The following is a 16,479-nucleotide window of genomic DNA, read 5'->3' on the forward strand; positions in this document are numbered from 1 at the left end:
TTACCCAGATGAGGTGGTAAAGGAAAATCCTGCATTTAAGAACCACAACTGCCAAGACGGGAACTTGTACAAAACACACAGAAATTGTCAAGGGGCAAGCATCCATTAATTAACTGCCAGCAGGTTGTCCTGGGGTGCCCAGCTGTACCAAAAAAACCACTCTGAGTCCTCAGGGAAGAAGGATGGGGAATCAGGGCCAGAACAGACTCCTGCTCTGAAAGTCAAGTGCATACCCCCTGCTGGGCCTGCACTGCCTCGTGCCTGTCAGGGTCCGAGGGGTGAACGGTGAACGGCACAACTCAAGTTGTCACGGTGTCCACCAGGGACACAAAAACCAAACGAGACGTGTGCCTTCGTTTCCAGAACCCCATCCTGATGGAAGCAGAGGGCAATGGAGCAACCTCGACGGTTCTATGGGGCCAGTGCCTGCCTTTACTCTGTTCACTCATCTTCCTGAGGCCTGGCACATAGTCGGCCCCAAATAAACATTTACTGAACAAGGGACTTAATTTCCTCTGTTCAAAAGATAAAGTGTGAATTACGAGCAGGACAAGGCAAAGGAGATTGCGTAGGACAAAATATTTGTTTCCATTCATCATTTCCAGGTGACTTTCCTCCAGCCAGGTTACAAAAAGCAGTTCCTCCCTTTCTCTCTTCCCTAATCCCATCAAACAGGTTGGGGACCAGGCCCGTGAAAACAAACAAACTGACCGAGCCAGACACAGGATAACGCTTTTGCCTGAGCAGCGCTGCTCCACGACAAGGCGGGGGGACAGAGACGATTCAGGGAAAGTCGAATATACAACAAAAAAGAAAACTGCCAATGAGAAGTGTTACAAGGTACTTGGGGCAAAGGTTTTTGTTTTTGTTTTGTTTTTTAAAAAGTCCTGGGTGCTTCTAGAGAATGCTGCTCATCACAAGAGATGTTGTTTGCCCTGAGTTTCTGGTGATTTTCAGCATCTGAGTGAAACACCGCGCACAGTGCATTTGGGATTCTGGTTGAAAGCCGCCTCTCGCTCTTTCCAGCTCACTCCCCACACATTGCTTAGAGCCTCAAGGCTTTCTCCCTGGGCTAACTGTAGGGTGCCGATGTTCCCAAGCTGTCCTGCGACCTCGTGAGAGAGTTTAAGTCCAAGATGTTCCACAAATACACATTTTTTTAAACTCTGGATTCTACAGAGAACTCGAAAGTGTACTAACTACAGTACTTTTTTTTTCTACAATGACGTAAGATTCTGTAAAACTCTGGGATAAATATAGAAGAAGAGGTCCTTTTCAAATCAATTGACTGAAATGTCTCTATTTTAAAAGAAATAGCTATACTGCTTTAAAATACTGGATGTATTTTTTAAAAAGGTGAAAACAGATAAAATGATCTAAAGATACTGTTTTACAATTTATCATAGGTCTTTCTGACAGATAGAGAAATAGTTTTAAAGATCAAAGTTATACCACTTTAATCATTTTATTACAAAATAAAATACTTCTCCAAGGGAACCACCAGACCCATAGAAAAATTTTAACCAGTAAGCTCCTTTATTCAGTACTGTTGTGATCCCTATGAGGACCATTTTGTGTACTGGCTCCAGAAAAAAAGTGAAAGTAAGTGAAAGTGTTAGTTTCTTAGCTGGTCTGACTCTTTGGGACCCCATGGACTTGGGTAGCCTGCCAGGCTCTTCTGTCCATGGGATTCTCCAGGCGAGAATACTGGAGTGAGTTACCATTCCCTTCTCACTGCTTAGAAACACATCAAGGGCTGCTCTCCTGTGTCTGCAGGCTACTCGCTTCCACAAATTTTGAGTTTGGCAGGGCTTAAACTATTTGATATTACTGGGTTGGTTAAGAAGTTCTTTTTGGTTTTCCCATAAGCACATACAGAAAACCAAACAAACTTTTTGGCCAACCCAATACATCTTCTATCAGCACTCCATGCCTAGACTCGAGTCATCTTCAAATTTTTACAAATTCCAAACGAGTGAGGCCTCAATGAATGTATTACTGAGGCCACTATTCAAACATCCCTTGGATTAGGTGGAAAAGCTAAAACCTTATATAGCACTTTTCACTCAATGGGGATGCAACTTGCCGGGGGGTGGGGGATACAACAGTTTTCGGGTCATCTTGCTATCCTTGGGGACCTCTCCAAATCGGGCTTCTTTCATCATCCTATAGGGGTTCACTGGTGGCTCAGTGATAAAGAATCCGCCTGCCATGCAGGAGACTTGGGTTTGATTCCTGGTCCGGGAAGATCCCCTGGAGGAGGGCATGGCAGCCCACTCCCATCTTCTTGCCTTGGGAAATCCCATGGACAGCAGAGCCTGGTGGGCTACAGTCCATGGGGTCGCAAAGAGTTGGACACAACATAGCGACTAAACAACAACAAAAATCATCCCACTCCGAGTATAGCTGGTCTAAAGGTTCAGGGAGCAGTTAATGATGGAATAAAAGGGGAATAACCAACTCAAACTGCAGTGGGAGCTAACCCTGCTACACACCCATCAGAAATCCCTGACATGGCCCCCCTCTCTTTTTCTTCCCTGCTTCTTCCCTTTCCCTGGTCTCCCTTCCCTGCCTTCACCTATCCCCCCTACCCGAACCTCTCTAACTCCCTCCTTCTCTCACTTAACCTGGATCCAGGTATGTCCCTTTGAGATGACTGATAAAAATACTTATGCTTAACAAGAGATTAGGGAAAATGGAGATTCATGAAAAGAGTAAATGAAAGCTCACATAAAGCTGTTATACAGAAAATACACACTAAGTATCCTCTAAGATGGTTAACTGTGAGCCTCAAATTTGGCTGAACTTAGCAAACAAAGCAAAAAAGGGAGGCAAGATCAAGATCACTGTCAATTGCTGTGGACAGCATGGCTCTTCTAGGTACTGAGTGCTGAGAGAAGATACTAGTAAGAAAGGCTGTGACATAATGCAGTGGTCTCCAAACTTTTTGGGAACCAGGGAGAAATGTTTCCATGGACGGAGTAGAGGGATGGTCTGAGGATGATTCTCAGAAGGAGTACACAACCTAGATCCCTCGAGTGCACAGCTCCCAGGAGGGTTTGAGCTCCTATGAGAATCTAATGCCACTGCTGATCTGACAGGAGGTGGAGCTCAGGCAGTAACATGAATGACAGGGAGCAGCTGTAAATATAGAGGAAGCTTCGCTCGCTCGCCCACTGTTCAACTTCTGCTGTGCAGTCGGGTTCTAACAGGCCATGGAATGATGCTGGTCTACGGCCCGGGGTGGGGGTGTTGGGTATCCCTGATTTAACAGACCTCAACATCCTTGCAATAAAGGCAATGCGTGTGTGCGTGCTAAGTCGCTTCAGGCATGTCCAGCTCTTTGTGACCCCATGGACTGTAGCCTGCCAGGCTCCTCTGTCCATGGGATTCTCCAGGCAATAAAACTGGAGTGTGTTGCCATTTCCTCCTCCAGGGGATCATCCTGGCCCTGGGGTGAAACCCATGTCTCTTGTATGTCCTGCATTAGCAGGCGGCTTCTTTACCCCTGAGCCACCTGGGAAGTTATTGCGCTAATGTGCGCTATAAATTGCTGGTAAAGAGCTAATGGCAGGCATGTCTCCTAACACTTATCTGATCATTTTTTGTGGTGGGGAGCATCTTATATGCATGTCTTATAAGTAATTCCAACAAAAGGGTTTAGGAACTAAAACTAGTCCTAAAGGATACCTTGATACAGACAGTCTCTGAGTGAGGAAGCTCCCGGTCCACTTTAACCTACCACAGACCCCAGTAAGGTCATGGAGGTTAATGGTGAACATCACCCAGGAACTAGCGTGGGAAGCTGCTTGACCCCACATCGCCTCCCACTGCCTCCAGTCTCCCTCCTTAGGGGGCTCCTCCTCTCATTGCCTGTGTTCAGTCAATTCTTCCTCAGACAACCTCTGACACACTGAACCACCTCTTTAGCCACATTTTCCTTCCCTTTTCATTGTTCTAACTCTTGGAGATACAGCAGAAGGATTTCTGTCATTCTCTCTTTTGTTCAATTTAATAATAAAAATATGACTGTAATGATCATGGATTGCCAAAGAACTGACGCTTTTGAACTGTGGTGTTGGAGAAGACTCTTGAGAGTCCCTTGGACTGCAAGGAGATCCAACCAGTCCATTCTAAAGGAAATCCATCCTGAATATTCATTGGAAGGATTGATGCTGAAGCTCCAATACTTTGGCTACCTGATTCAAAGAACTGATTCATTGGAAAAACACCTTGATGCTGGGAAAGAGTGAAGGCAGGAGGAGAAGGGGACGACAGAGGATGAGATGGTTGGGTGGCATCACCGACTCAACGGACATGAGTTTGCGCAAGCTCCAGGAGTTGGTGATGGACAGGGAAGCCTGGCGTGCTGCAGTCCATGGGGTCGCAAAGAGTCGGACATGACTGATCGACTGAACTGAACTGAACTGAACTAATCATGGATAATAAGATTGTTAGGGTTATCAAGAAACTGAAATTATTTACTTTCTCTGGGTTTATTCCTCTAAAAAGTTAGACAGCTGGAGTTTGTCATTTCTGAGAATCATTTAGGGTTCCACCAGTAAATTAAGAATCTTCACCAATAAGGTTCCATTGACTGAAATTCTTTTATGTATACATTTATTAGTATTTCAAGAAGGTTCATTTAATATTCAAATGTGCAGTTCATTTTTCCATTTGTTTTGGAACATGTAAGTATAGGCTATGTATATATATTATGTAGACTAGTTAGTTCAATATTTTATAGTTTATACGGCTATATGCATGCACACACATTATTTTAAATTTTTCTTCTGCAAATTCTGAGTATCTATTATGGATTCAAAAGGTTTTTGTTCTCAGTCTAGCCTGGGAATCTACCCACCATTTACTGCACTGTTTGGGAAATATTACTTAACTTACCTTTAAGTTTTTAGAATAGCATGAACTTTAGGATGGGCACTTCCTATTTTTTACATTATTAGATAAAACATCTTTCACATGCACACACAAATGCCAGAGGCATCGATTCTGGCTAGAATGGAATGAGTGGTTTCTTTCACTAGAAAAGACAAAAGCGTATTTAAAGAAATCTTTAGTGGATGATTCCAAACCACAGAGAGCAATATTAAGGACCTGAATCGTATTTTCTGAAAATGATCTTAGGGAATGTTAGTCAGTACCCATTTAAAAGTCTACTGAAAGGTGATGATCCTGGGGAGCCTTCAGTTAAAATGGGACCACGAAAATGAAAGTATGGAATGAGCCTTTTTATAAGCTTCTGCAGTTTCAGAATGAAGGGTGCTTTCTCAAGGAATATGAGACTCAAGGGTGAAGATCAGCGCAGTATGCCTGCTCAGCATCCCTTCCCTGGACACTGGCCATGACTCTGTGTTTCTCCTCAGTTCAGGTGGTTCTAACCCCAATTCTTGTCTCCAGGGGCGGGCGAGTCAGGTCTCGCTAATGAGGGTACCACCCCTCCTTCTTCAAGTGATTGGACACAGGAGTCAAAGTGGGCCAGCAACAGAACATTTCCTGGAAGTCCTGGGAAAGAAGTGCCATCTTCCCAGAAATATTTGCTAAACTGGCAAAATATAAGCCTGGAGCTTGAGAGGGCCATCTTGCTACAACTTCAGAAACTACTGCCTGAGAAGAAAATCAACACAGAGGAGAAGAGAGCCAAGAGACAGAGAGACAGGTTCCTAGCGACATCACTTGAGCATCTGGAAGCAGCTGTACTTGAAGACAACTCCAAACCGGACTTCAGGAGAGTCAATAAATTGTTTTTTGTTTTTTTTTTTAATAGAAGCCAGTTAGAGTTCTGTCACATAAGGCTAAAAGAGGGGCCTGAGGTGAATCCATCAACTGAAATGTGGATCCTTCCACTAATAAATCCTAGAAAAGTTCTACTTTCACTTACCAAAAAAAAAAAAATCAGTTTCATTAAACAGACCTTAGTGACAGTACCTAAGAATCATTCAAAGATCCCTATTAAACATGGGACAAATTCTGGCAGAAATAAACTGTCATTCTCATTTGAAACATTCTGATTACCCAAATACATCAGAAAAACAGAGAAAGGTACACTAAGCTCCTGCCTAGCTAGACACCTTCTGCTGTTGAATTAAATACTTACAGAAGTATTTTAACTCTTTCTGGCCTTAACCCACTGCCAAACTGACAGTCATAACAACAGACACATCCCACAAAAGAGAATCACTACCGAATTGCTGCTGCTGCTGCTGCTAAGTCACTTCAGTTTATGTCTGACTCTTTGCAACCCTGTGGACTGTAACCTGCCAGGCTCCTCTGTCCACGGGATTCTCCAGGCAAGAATACTGGAGTGGGTTGCCATGCCCTCCCCTCCAGGGGATCTTTCTGACTCAGGGATTGAACCCCTGTCTCTAGGTCTCCTGCACAGGGAGGTAGGTTCTTTACCACTAGCGCCAACTGGGAAGACACTGAGATTTAAAGACAATTATGAATTATCTAATCCAGCGGCTTTCAACAGGTTTGACTGTGGCCCACAGAAAGAAACAGAGCCCAATACGTGCACATGCACACACACACCCCCCTCTGAAACAAAGACTTCGCAAATTGATACTGACCATACTACATGCAATGCATTCTGATTTTAATAACTAATGACACTCCACTAAGTTAATTTCCTGAACCACTACTAATAGGCTTAGAAAACAGGTGAGGCACTGATCCAGGGCTGTAAGGTGAGTTACCTATGATTTCCCATTTACTTAGAGGTAGAGCTAAAACAAAAACACCTTACCATACTATATTCAAGCAAAGAGCTGTTACCTTCGCACATTTCAGCAAGTTTCTGGCCAATCTTAAGAGAGCCCCAAAGATGACTCAGGTGTTAGACCCTGCTATTTAACATTGGCAAGGGCCAAGACTTTTAAAGCCACTTCAGGACCACTTAAATGGAAACCCAAATCTGCTAGGGATGGTGAATGAACCTGAATGGGAGACCCTGTGGAGCTTGGGTCTGAATTACCAACAGGCAAGACTGAACTGAATGCACGAAATAGGATCAGAGTCATGTTTGTTTCAGAACACTCCTCTTACGTTCTTCTCACTCACTCTGAGGAGTAACACCATGCATACGATTTTGTGGTCAACGAGCAGTATTTATTAAAGTTCAGGGTCAGTAGGGGGAGACACAGCTTCAGTGCCAGCCTGCCCCGCAAAGAGCCACTAATCTAATCTGGGAGCTGAGGATAAAGGGTTCATTAATGAGATCAGGTATGAGTTGGGCTCAGAGAATAAGGAGGAAGAATTTTAAAGGGTTCATGCTGAGTAGCTGCTGGGGCGGGGGGGATGTGGGGAAACAAAGTAGGGGATCAGGTTTGGAGGGTGGGTAAGGTCAGAAGAAGGAAGGTAAAAAAAATAGACTGGTTCATTTTGGTAGTTGATAAATGTACATTTGATACATTTGGAGGCACTTGTTACAAAGAAAAGCCAGGCATTTGACTAGGGGGCAACCCCCTTAGGCAGGGTAAAGCCCCTCACCGTGACTTTCATGATCAGGAGCTCCAATGTCCTCAGGTGAGGGGTCACCCAGCAGGTTCCCTGGCACTTCCTAAATGTTCAAAGTGACTGATATTAACCTGCAGTTTTTAAGCTGATTCAATGTACCTCGTTTAGACTTTTCCCACCAACAGAGTTCATCGATGGCTGTCAGAACTTCCATGAAATATAAGACGACGAATGGCATTGAGGATGAGATGGCTGGACAGCATCACCGACTCAAAGGGCATGAGTTTGAGCAAACTCTGGGAGACAGTGAAGCACAGGGGAGACTGGTATGCTGCAGTCCATGAGGTCACAAAGAGTCAGATATGACAGGGCCACTGAACATCAACAAATGACAAGTGAGAGGTAAGAAAGAGAAAATTAAGCCGGTGTCACGTCTACAATTTCCAGAGGGCTTAGAAGGCAGTACTCGGCACGCCTCCAGAAGGTGTGCAAGGCTTTATGGAATGGAGGTCCCGTCCTATCTTCATTAGTGCCCCCAACTCACTTCCCTGGACCCTGGCTTTCCCTTTGCCTACTCCCTCTTTATTTTACCTATTTTCACTACATAATATGTATCTCTGTAACCTTCCTTGTTGTTCAGTCACTAAGTCATGTAAGCTCCCTTAACCCCCTTTAAAAAAAAAAGGTGAGGTGTACGCAAATAAACTACATCACATGTGGATGCCAAAAGCTTTCTGGCAAAGGAATATATAACTGCAATAAACTCTCGAATATTCAGCTTATGTAGTGTGACAAGATGCGACCGTTGATATTTAACAATGAACACTTGGCACCACTCTGAGAGTCTTCTTTCTAAAAGATCGATGGGATACAAATACTAACCCACTTTAAGTCAGAGAGCAAACCCTTTTAAGTGTAAGAAGATATGGCAGCCACACAGAAACATTTGTGAAAGGGGTGGGGTAGTGGATACCGCTAAGGAAGAAGAAAGGACTTTCCAAAAACCACTGCACTGGCAGAGGAACGGTGGCAACTTTAACAGAATGGTCTTTATGGACCCTTCTGGGTGATAAGAAATGTAAATGTGAAAATAAAATATAAAATTTCCCTTAAACATTTAAACAGGCAGCCTACAAGTACAGCTCTGCAATGTCAGAAGTTCACAACGGCGAGGCTAGAAAACATCAGAAAAATTATGATGGCTCCCAAAGACAACTCTCGATAACTGAAAAGGACATTTCCGGCAGTGCCAGAATGCCTAGGATCACAAGCTGAGCTGAGCACTGGAATCCTGGCCATCAATACGTGCTTCACACCTTTCTCGTGGGAAACTTTCAAGGTCAACTGATTCTTTAACTTCACCATCTTTCTCCGGTGAAGTAAAAAATTTTCAGTTCCACCATTACCCATGTTTCCTAGGACAGCCCAACATGGATGTCCTACATCAGCGCCAGCTGCTGTAACAAGCAGGAAGGCCCAGCAGAGCCCTCCACAGAGGACTGAAGAAAATAATAAGGGGTCTCTACATGTTTACCACAAAAGCACAAGAGTTGGTAAGAATCCTTGAGGGATATGATGTTATTAACCACTGCACTAAATACTGAGCTTCCACTCCGGTTATTTGGAACATAATTAGGATGAGTGGGTGCAGGTCCCTTAGGAATTGGAGGCAGTCCTCTGCTTGTTTTCACCTAGCTGAATTTATTTGGGAAATGCATACCCTGTAAGCAAATGTTGTTTCTAGAACATTAAACATTGTTGTATTCCTGAAATCTAATACTAAGAAAAAAGAGAAACATAAGTTTATTTGCTGGAGAAGGGAATGGCAACCCACTCCAGTATTCTTGCCTGGAGAATCCCATGGACAGAGGAGCCTGGGGAGCTACAGTCTATGGGCTCACAAAGAGTCAGACACGACTGAGTGACTAACACACACAAGCCTCTTTGCTATCATCTGATTTGGGTCTTAAAATAAGAAATATCTTTCTATAAACAAACACCATGAAAAGTGCTACTGCTTAATATATTTCTTTTAATTAGGTTCCCAAGCAATAGTTCGTAAGACACAGATTCTGTAGAGAAACTCTGAAAAACTCCTTTAGACCGAGAGAGAAAAGGACTCCTTTACACGAACCAGACATTTTATCGTGTGTGATAAAACTTTGAGCACAATTTTTAAATTCCAGGTTTTGGCCCCACTGGGGGAAGAAATATAATGCATTCAAGCAAACAAATACACGAGGCACTTCATAATTATCTGACAGCTCTTCTGTTTACTGCATCTGCTTTGCCAATTAGGTACTTCAGATTTACCAGTAGAAATCATGCTAAGCAATGGTGAACGAAATACAAAACGGGCTTTAAAGCTGCCATCATTCCCTGGTGAAGCCATTGATTGAGAAGATAATTTGCAAGGGTATTACGTTTTCAGATATTCGATGCCTGCACAAATTTAAAGATTGAAAAACGGTCTCAAACATTTGAAAACCACCGGGGCAGCCTCTGACATTGTGCAATACCAAGGCGACCAAAGCAGGAGAGATCTTATAAATGCAAGAAGGTCACGCTGAGCCTGGCTGGTGGAAGACAGGGTCAAGGCGCCTCTCCCGTCCCTGGTCTGCAAGTAAGCAAAGCTCTCAGGAAGTTCTTCCAAATCTTTAGATTCTGAATTCAACCAACTTTCCCCGCCGTGTTCTACGCACAGATTAATAAAACGTTCATTCACTCCATTGGCCTGCTAGCAAAAGGCAGCCTCCAACCGCCGGATCCCGCAGAGGCGCCGGGGGGCCGAGAGCCAGGCGGTTCGGCCCCTCTCCCCGCGCCCGGCCGCGGGAGCGAGCACTCCATCCGAAAAGCCCGCCGCCCGGACGCGCTTCGCAAACAAAAACCAGCCGGCGGCCCACGGGCGCCCGCGCCGCTCGCGCCCGCGCTCCCCCGACGCGGCCACTCCCCGCACGCGCATCGCCAGGCCGCCACTCACCCAAACACTCCCACTGGCTCGCGCGCACACTTGTGTCCGCACACCCACGCCCGCACCCCCAGCTCCCCACCACACGTGCGCGCTCTCCCGGACTCGTCCCTTTCGCACCCCACGCTCCCCACGAACACGCGTGGGCACACCCCACCCAGACACACTCGGTAAACACGCCGGGACCCACGCGCACTCACGCGTCAAAACACACCGGGCCACTGCGCTCTCTCCATCAGCTCGCGCGCCCCCCCCCACCTTCCCACTCACTCCGTAAACACCCGTGTTTGGGCCCCCGCCCCGCAAACATGCGCACGCCCTCCCCCTGGCTCCATCCACACAAGCCCCGCACGCTCATCCAAACACCCCCTCCCGCACGCTCGCCCCGTAAACACTCTCGCCGGCCCCCACGCGCACTCGTCGTCCAAACACACTCCTCCCTCCCGTGAACACGCGCGCCCCTCCCACGCCCTCCCCCCGCGCCTCCACAAGCGCGCGTGTCCCCGCACCCGATCCTCCGACACGCTCCCTCCCCCAACTCCGCGTAAACACGCGCGCCCCCGCCGCGAGCACGGGTGCTCCCCACGCCCCGGCCGCGGCGCGCGCCCGCCCCCGGCCCCGCCCCCGCGCGCTGGGCCGCCCCGCGCGCCCCCGTCGGCCGCCGCCCTCGCCCCGCACGCGCCGGGCCGACTCTCCCCTCGGCCGCACGCACACTCACTCGGACTTGGTAAGCACGGCCAAAGCTCCGTCGGGCTGGCGCCGAGCCGCCTCTGTCTTCCTCCTCCTCCCGCGCGGCCCCGCCCGGCCCGGCCCGACAGCCCAGCCCTGCCCCGACCCGCTCAGCTCCACACGCCGCAGCTGGAACGACTCGAGCTCCGGGTACCGTTGTCTCCCCGCCACAGCCCGAGTGCACCGCCCGGGCCAATGGCGGGGCGCGGCGGTGAGCTCACCGGCCTCGGCCCCGCCCTCCTGGCCGCGAGGACCAGTCGGAGAGCGCCACGTCACCCGGAGCCGGGCAGAGGCAGGTGTGGGGCGCGGAGCCGCTCGGCGCGGGGACTGCGCCGGAACTGCGCCCGAGCCGCGCGGCGCCGCGCTGGACGGCGGCGGGCCCGGCCCGGAGGGTGCGGGCGGAGCGCGGCCCCGCGGCTCCGGGCGCGCCACGACCCTTCGCGAAGCCGCTGGCCACCCCCAGTCCAGGTTCCAAGAGACCCGCCAGCCGGGTGGCCGAGGTCCACTCGAGGGCAGGGACGACTCCGAGCCCGACGGCCGCGCCCGCTCCCCCGGGCCCACGGCCCCCGGAGCTCGTGTCGCGCGGCGGGGGCGCTCGGGCTGCGTGTTCCCTGCTCCCGGAGCCGCCCTGCACCCGGCCGCCGGCTCCGAGCCCCGGGGCGCCGTCGGGTCTGCCAGGAAGCCCCGCACCCAGTAGCCCTGCGTGCGCGGGCTCCCAGCGCATCCCAGGCGCACCCTGCGGCGGCGGCGTCTGCAATGCAGCCCCGGGAGGAGCCGGCGCTGCGCGGCGAGCAGGGGAGCGCGGAGGGCTGGGCGCGAAGGAGGGGCGCGGCCACCGGCCGACGGCTGCGGACGCGGGACAGCGCTCAGGAGGCCGCCGGGGCACTTGGGCGGGTCCCCGAGCCGCAGTGCGGAGGGGCTCGGGTCGTCGACCAGGGCGGGGCCGGTGCAGGACGGCTCCCGTGGGAGTTCAGGAGCATCTGAGACGCCCATTTCGGTGGCACAGCGCCGGACCTCCTTAGCTGGAGTTCCAGGGCCTCCGCCCATCCCTCGACTCTAACCCTGGTGTCCAAAAGTTCTGGCTTCGGCTTTCTCACTTGGATACTTATGCATAATATCCTCTCGCTTCCCGCCTCAAGCCCAAGTCACACCTCTCCATTAAGACTCAGGTTTCCAAGCAGCCTTCCCAGGCATCTCAGATGGACAGCATCACCCCTTCTGCTTTCATTTAAATTAACCCCACCCACGGCCTTGCACAGAGAAAGTGCTTGACCCACGCAGGCTTGTGATGAGCCCATCTTCTCCTTTTTTCTTCATATTCTTAATTATCTTAAAAATTGGTTATGTCTCCTCTCTGCCATCTGGGTTAAAAAGAGTCGCAAAAGATGGGGGCGGAGTCTCTTTTTTCTGAGCCTACCCAAACACACAGGAAAACCAGAGAAATTTGCACAACCCTCGAGACTGTGTGGGCTTCCCTGGTGGGTCAGCGGAAAAGAATCTGCCAGCCAATGCAGGAGATCTGTGTTCGATCCCTGGGTCGGGAAGATCTCTGGAGAAGGAGATGGCAACCCGCTCCAGTATTCTTGCCTGGAGAATCCCAGGGACAAAGAAGCCTGGTGGGCTATAGTGCATGGGGTCCCAAAGAGTCGGACATGACTTAGTGACTAAACAGCAGCAAAACACACACAAAAACAGCCAGAGAATTTTGCACAACCCTCGAGACTATACAACCAAAATAGAGTTCTCGTTTAGAGACCAAACCAAGGACATCTTTTGGCGGTGGGTGGGCTGCCTCCATCCTGTGCCACGCCTCTGAACCAGGAAAGCTAGCAAGTGGATTATGGCCTCACTCTTGGGGGCTGACCACTGACTAAACCCCAGCGGGTCCCTCACCTGCTCTGGCAAAGTCAGAACACTCTTGAGCACTCACAGTCCTGCTCCAACAAGTCCTTCATACTCACTCCTACCTCCATTGCCTGCCCCCTGCTCTCACCACACTGGACCCCTGCACTTCCCAACTGTGCTTATGTGCCTTCTCCCCTTTATCTGCTAGGTGCATTCTTATCCATTAAGGCCTAACTCAAATCCCCAGGCTGCTCTCCACAGAGCAGCCCCAGGATCATTATTATGCACCACTATTTCAACACAGGGTGAGCAGGTTCTATTTGTTTCCAGGGGAGGCAATGTAAGGGTAGTAGCTGGGGACAATGTTAGTTAGATTTCCCCCGCTTGCTAACTGTGCCTTCCTATCTATGGGTGAGAATTAGATGAGCTAGTAGATGTAAGATGCTTATATCAGTGCCTGGCACTTGAGGTATACTTATTAAAAAGTTAGCTCTCTCTATGTTTTTAGAACATCTTGGGGTGGTGGATAGTGACTGGAAGGAGAGGGGGCTTCTGAGTTTCTGGTGATGTTCTCTTGATCTGGGCACTGGTTTTAGATTGTGAAAACTCATTGAGCTGAGTTTCACATACTTATGATATATGCAATTTCCACATGTATATTGTACCTCAACACATGCTAAGCCTGCTAAATTGCTTCAGTCATGTCCAACTCTTTGAGACCCCAGTGGACTGTAGCCCGCCAGGTTCCTCTCTTCATGGGGTTCTCCAGACAAGAATACTGGAGTGGGTTGCCATTTCCTACTCCAGGGGGTCTTCCTGATAATAAGTATTTTTAAAAGTTAGTTATTACTAGCTAAGAAAGAGACACCGCTAATCTCCTTGAGAACAGGAATGGAATCTCAACTTATCCTGGCACCTTGCACAGCATCATGCATACTGGAAGGACCCTGCTAATAGGTGTTGAATTGCTCTGAGTGAACTGGGAGCAACAGAGACCAGCTGGGGAGGTGGGATCACAAGGGGCAACACCTGCCTTTATACTTGACAGTGCAGGGAACTCAGGATGTTGGGTCCAGGTTCAGTTACCTGGACCCCAACTAAAGAGAACACCTCTAGTCTTTTCTATCTTTCATGTGGGGAAGTTGGTTTTTACTTCCTGCCCTCCTTGGATTTGCTTTTAAAAAGATGGAAGTTCGGTTCTGGTTCAGACCTGGCCATCCCCACTGACTGCCATGACCCTTCACCCTTCCTGCAGCAGCCCATGTCCACCTGGCATGAAAGAAATGTTTATCCAAGTATCCATGGCTATGGATGCTTCAGCACATTGGTTGTGCCCTGGTGTCAGAGTCAGGGACAGCAGCCTGGAGCTCTCTTTCAGGCAGCCCTAGGTAACATTTCTACACTAGGAAAGTCCCCTTACTTTCCTCTGCTGGGGTCACCCACTTCCTGGAAGATCTCCTCCTCTCCTTCCCCTCTAAATCTGTCTCAGGGTAGAGGCCACCAGAGCAAGCGTCCTCCATGGGCCCATGCCTGGAAGGCAGACAGAGTTGGGGGGTGAGCTGGATGCTTCCAGAGCAAGCTCAGAGCTTGGGCAGCATACTGGATCCAAGTACCCACAGGGTATTCATGCTCTGTTCCAGGTTAGGAAATGACAGGGTAAGACAGGCCTGTGCTTCAAACAAATTCTTCCACTCAGTTTTTATGGGGCTTTGCATTTACCTGAGTCGGTTTTTTAAATAGTGAAGAAGAAATCTTTGTTCAGTGATTAGTTCACTTGGCAGCATCCAGACCAAGTGCAATTGTTGCATCTTAACACATTATATTTTTGCTTCAGTATTCTTTTTTAACATTTTATTGACCAGGGGCTTTTTACAGAAATTAACACCTGTGACCAATGATTTGTTATGTAAGTGAATATTGAAATGTCTCCGGTCAATAATGTCCAAGTAACAAAAGATTTATTAACATGTATCTGGTCAATAAGTTGTTTAAGCAGAAACCTAACCTCTGCTGAGGGTCTCAGGAGGAACCAAAGGGAAACATCTTGCTGCAGGCGAGGATAAAGGGAACTACAGTTTGCTGGGTGCCTGACATCTACCTGCTATTCACTCACATACACTGCTGCTGTTTCTCCCGCGAGTTGGATATCGTCCAGAGGCGGGGAAATGAGACTTCAAGGAGTTAGATAACTTGCCTAAAGTCATAAAGATGGTAAGCAGGAGATATGGGTTTCAAGTTTCAAACCTGCACTCATCCTGCCTCTCTGATGGTTCTCCCAATTACCTGAAAACTCATGCCATCATTTAGATTCCTGTTAAGAAAGCAGTCTGGGAAAGTTCTAAGGACCAGGACCTGTCCACCACATTCTTTTCTTCAGCCCTGGCAGCTGTGAGAGCTTGTTTAAGTCAAGAGGTAGACTCTACTGGGTCAGGTACCTGAGTGACTGGGGTGAGTGGGGCTCTTCTTACCAGTTAGCATTGAACTTGAGCATGAGAGAGAAATAAATCACTTCACCTTGGGTTGTCTGTTACTGCAGCATAACCTCACCTCTCCTATCGCATAAGAAATCAAATATGTTTCTGTACATATTAACTTCTAATAAAAATAATCAAATAGGAGTCTTCCCAAAATAAGTGATCACTTAAAAATAAGTACAAGATGCATAAACAGTACATCTTTAAGGCCTTAGGAAATAAAAAAGTAGTTTTAGAAAACATGGGCAAGAGTGACAAAATAATTCAGTGAAGAAAGAAAGCCTTATATGTCTTTTCAACAAATAGGTCTGGGGCAATCAGATGTCCCCATATAAAAGAATGAAGTTGGGCTCCTACCTCACACCATATGTAAAAATCAACTCAAAATGGATCAAAGACTTACATGTAAGGACCAAACTACAAAATTCTCAGGAGAAAATGTAGAGGTAAATCTCCCAGTCTTTTGAATTTGGCAGTGGCTTCTCAGCTATGGCATCATATGCCTGAACAACCAAAAATAAATCAATAAATAAATTGGGCTTCATAAAAATTAAAAACATTTGTGCTTCAAAAGACACCATCAAGAAGATGAAGAAAACAAAGTGAAAAAGACAATTCACTGAATGGGGAAAATATTTGTAAATCATATATGTGATAAGGAAATTCTATCTAGGATATAAAAAGACTTCTTACAACTCAAGAATAAAAAGAAAGCCTAATTTTTTAAAAATGGGCAAAGGATCTGAATAGATATTTCTCCAAAGAAGAAAAACAAATGGCTAGGTGAAAGAAGCCAGGACTGACACCTGCTCCAAAAAGGGTGGACCTTGAAGACACTATGCTGAGTTGAAAGGAGCCAGTTCAAATGATATGACTCTAGGATAGGGAGGTTTATAGAAATTTGGAAGTAGATGCATAGTTGCCATAGGCTGGGGGGAGGGTGGGGGCTTGGGGGAAGGAGCCTAGGGGCAGTGGGACAGGACTGTTATG

At 48.0% G+C, this 16,479-nt stretch overlaps 1 protein-coding gene across 6 annotated transcripts in view; it reads right to left on the reverse strand.

Annotated features, from left to right (window-relative positions):
- The window catches only part of CAMTA1 (calmodulin binding transcription activator 1), a 994,006-nt gene that overhangs the window by 44,130 nt on the left and 933,397 nt on the right, over nt 1-16,479 (reverse strand). The window contains exon 1 of one of the 6 annotated variants that reach the window (XM_024976752.2): nt 11,160-11,274. The exons of 4 other annotated variants lie outside the window; for them this stretch is intronic. Coding sequence is in view for 1 of the 2 variants with exons in the window: in XM_059875733.1 (XP_059731716.1) it covers nt 7,633-7,711 (79 nt within the window). In the remaining variant the exon portion in view is untranslated. Of the gene's footprint in view, nt 1-7,632; nt 10,354-11,159; nt 11,275-16,479 lie in introns of those variants that run through there. One more of the 6 variants, XM_059875733.1, reaches the window with a different exon arrangement.

The sequence above is a fragment of the Bos taurus genome, chromosome 16, assembly GCF_002263795.3.
Source record: "Bos taurus isolate L1 Dominette 01449 registration number 42190680 breed Hereford chromosome 16, ARS-UCD2.0, whole genome shotgun sequence".
Classification (NCBI taxonomy): Eukaryota; Metazoa; Chordata; class Mammalia; order Artiodactyla; family Bovidae; genus Bos; species Bos taurus.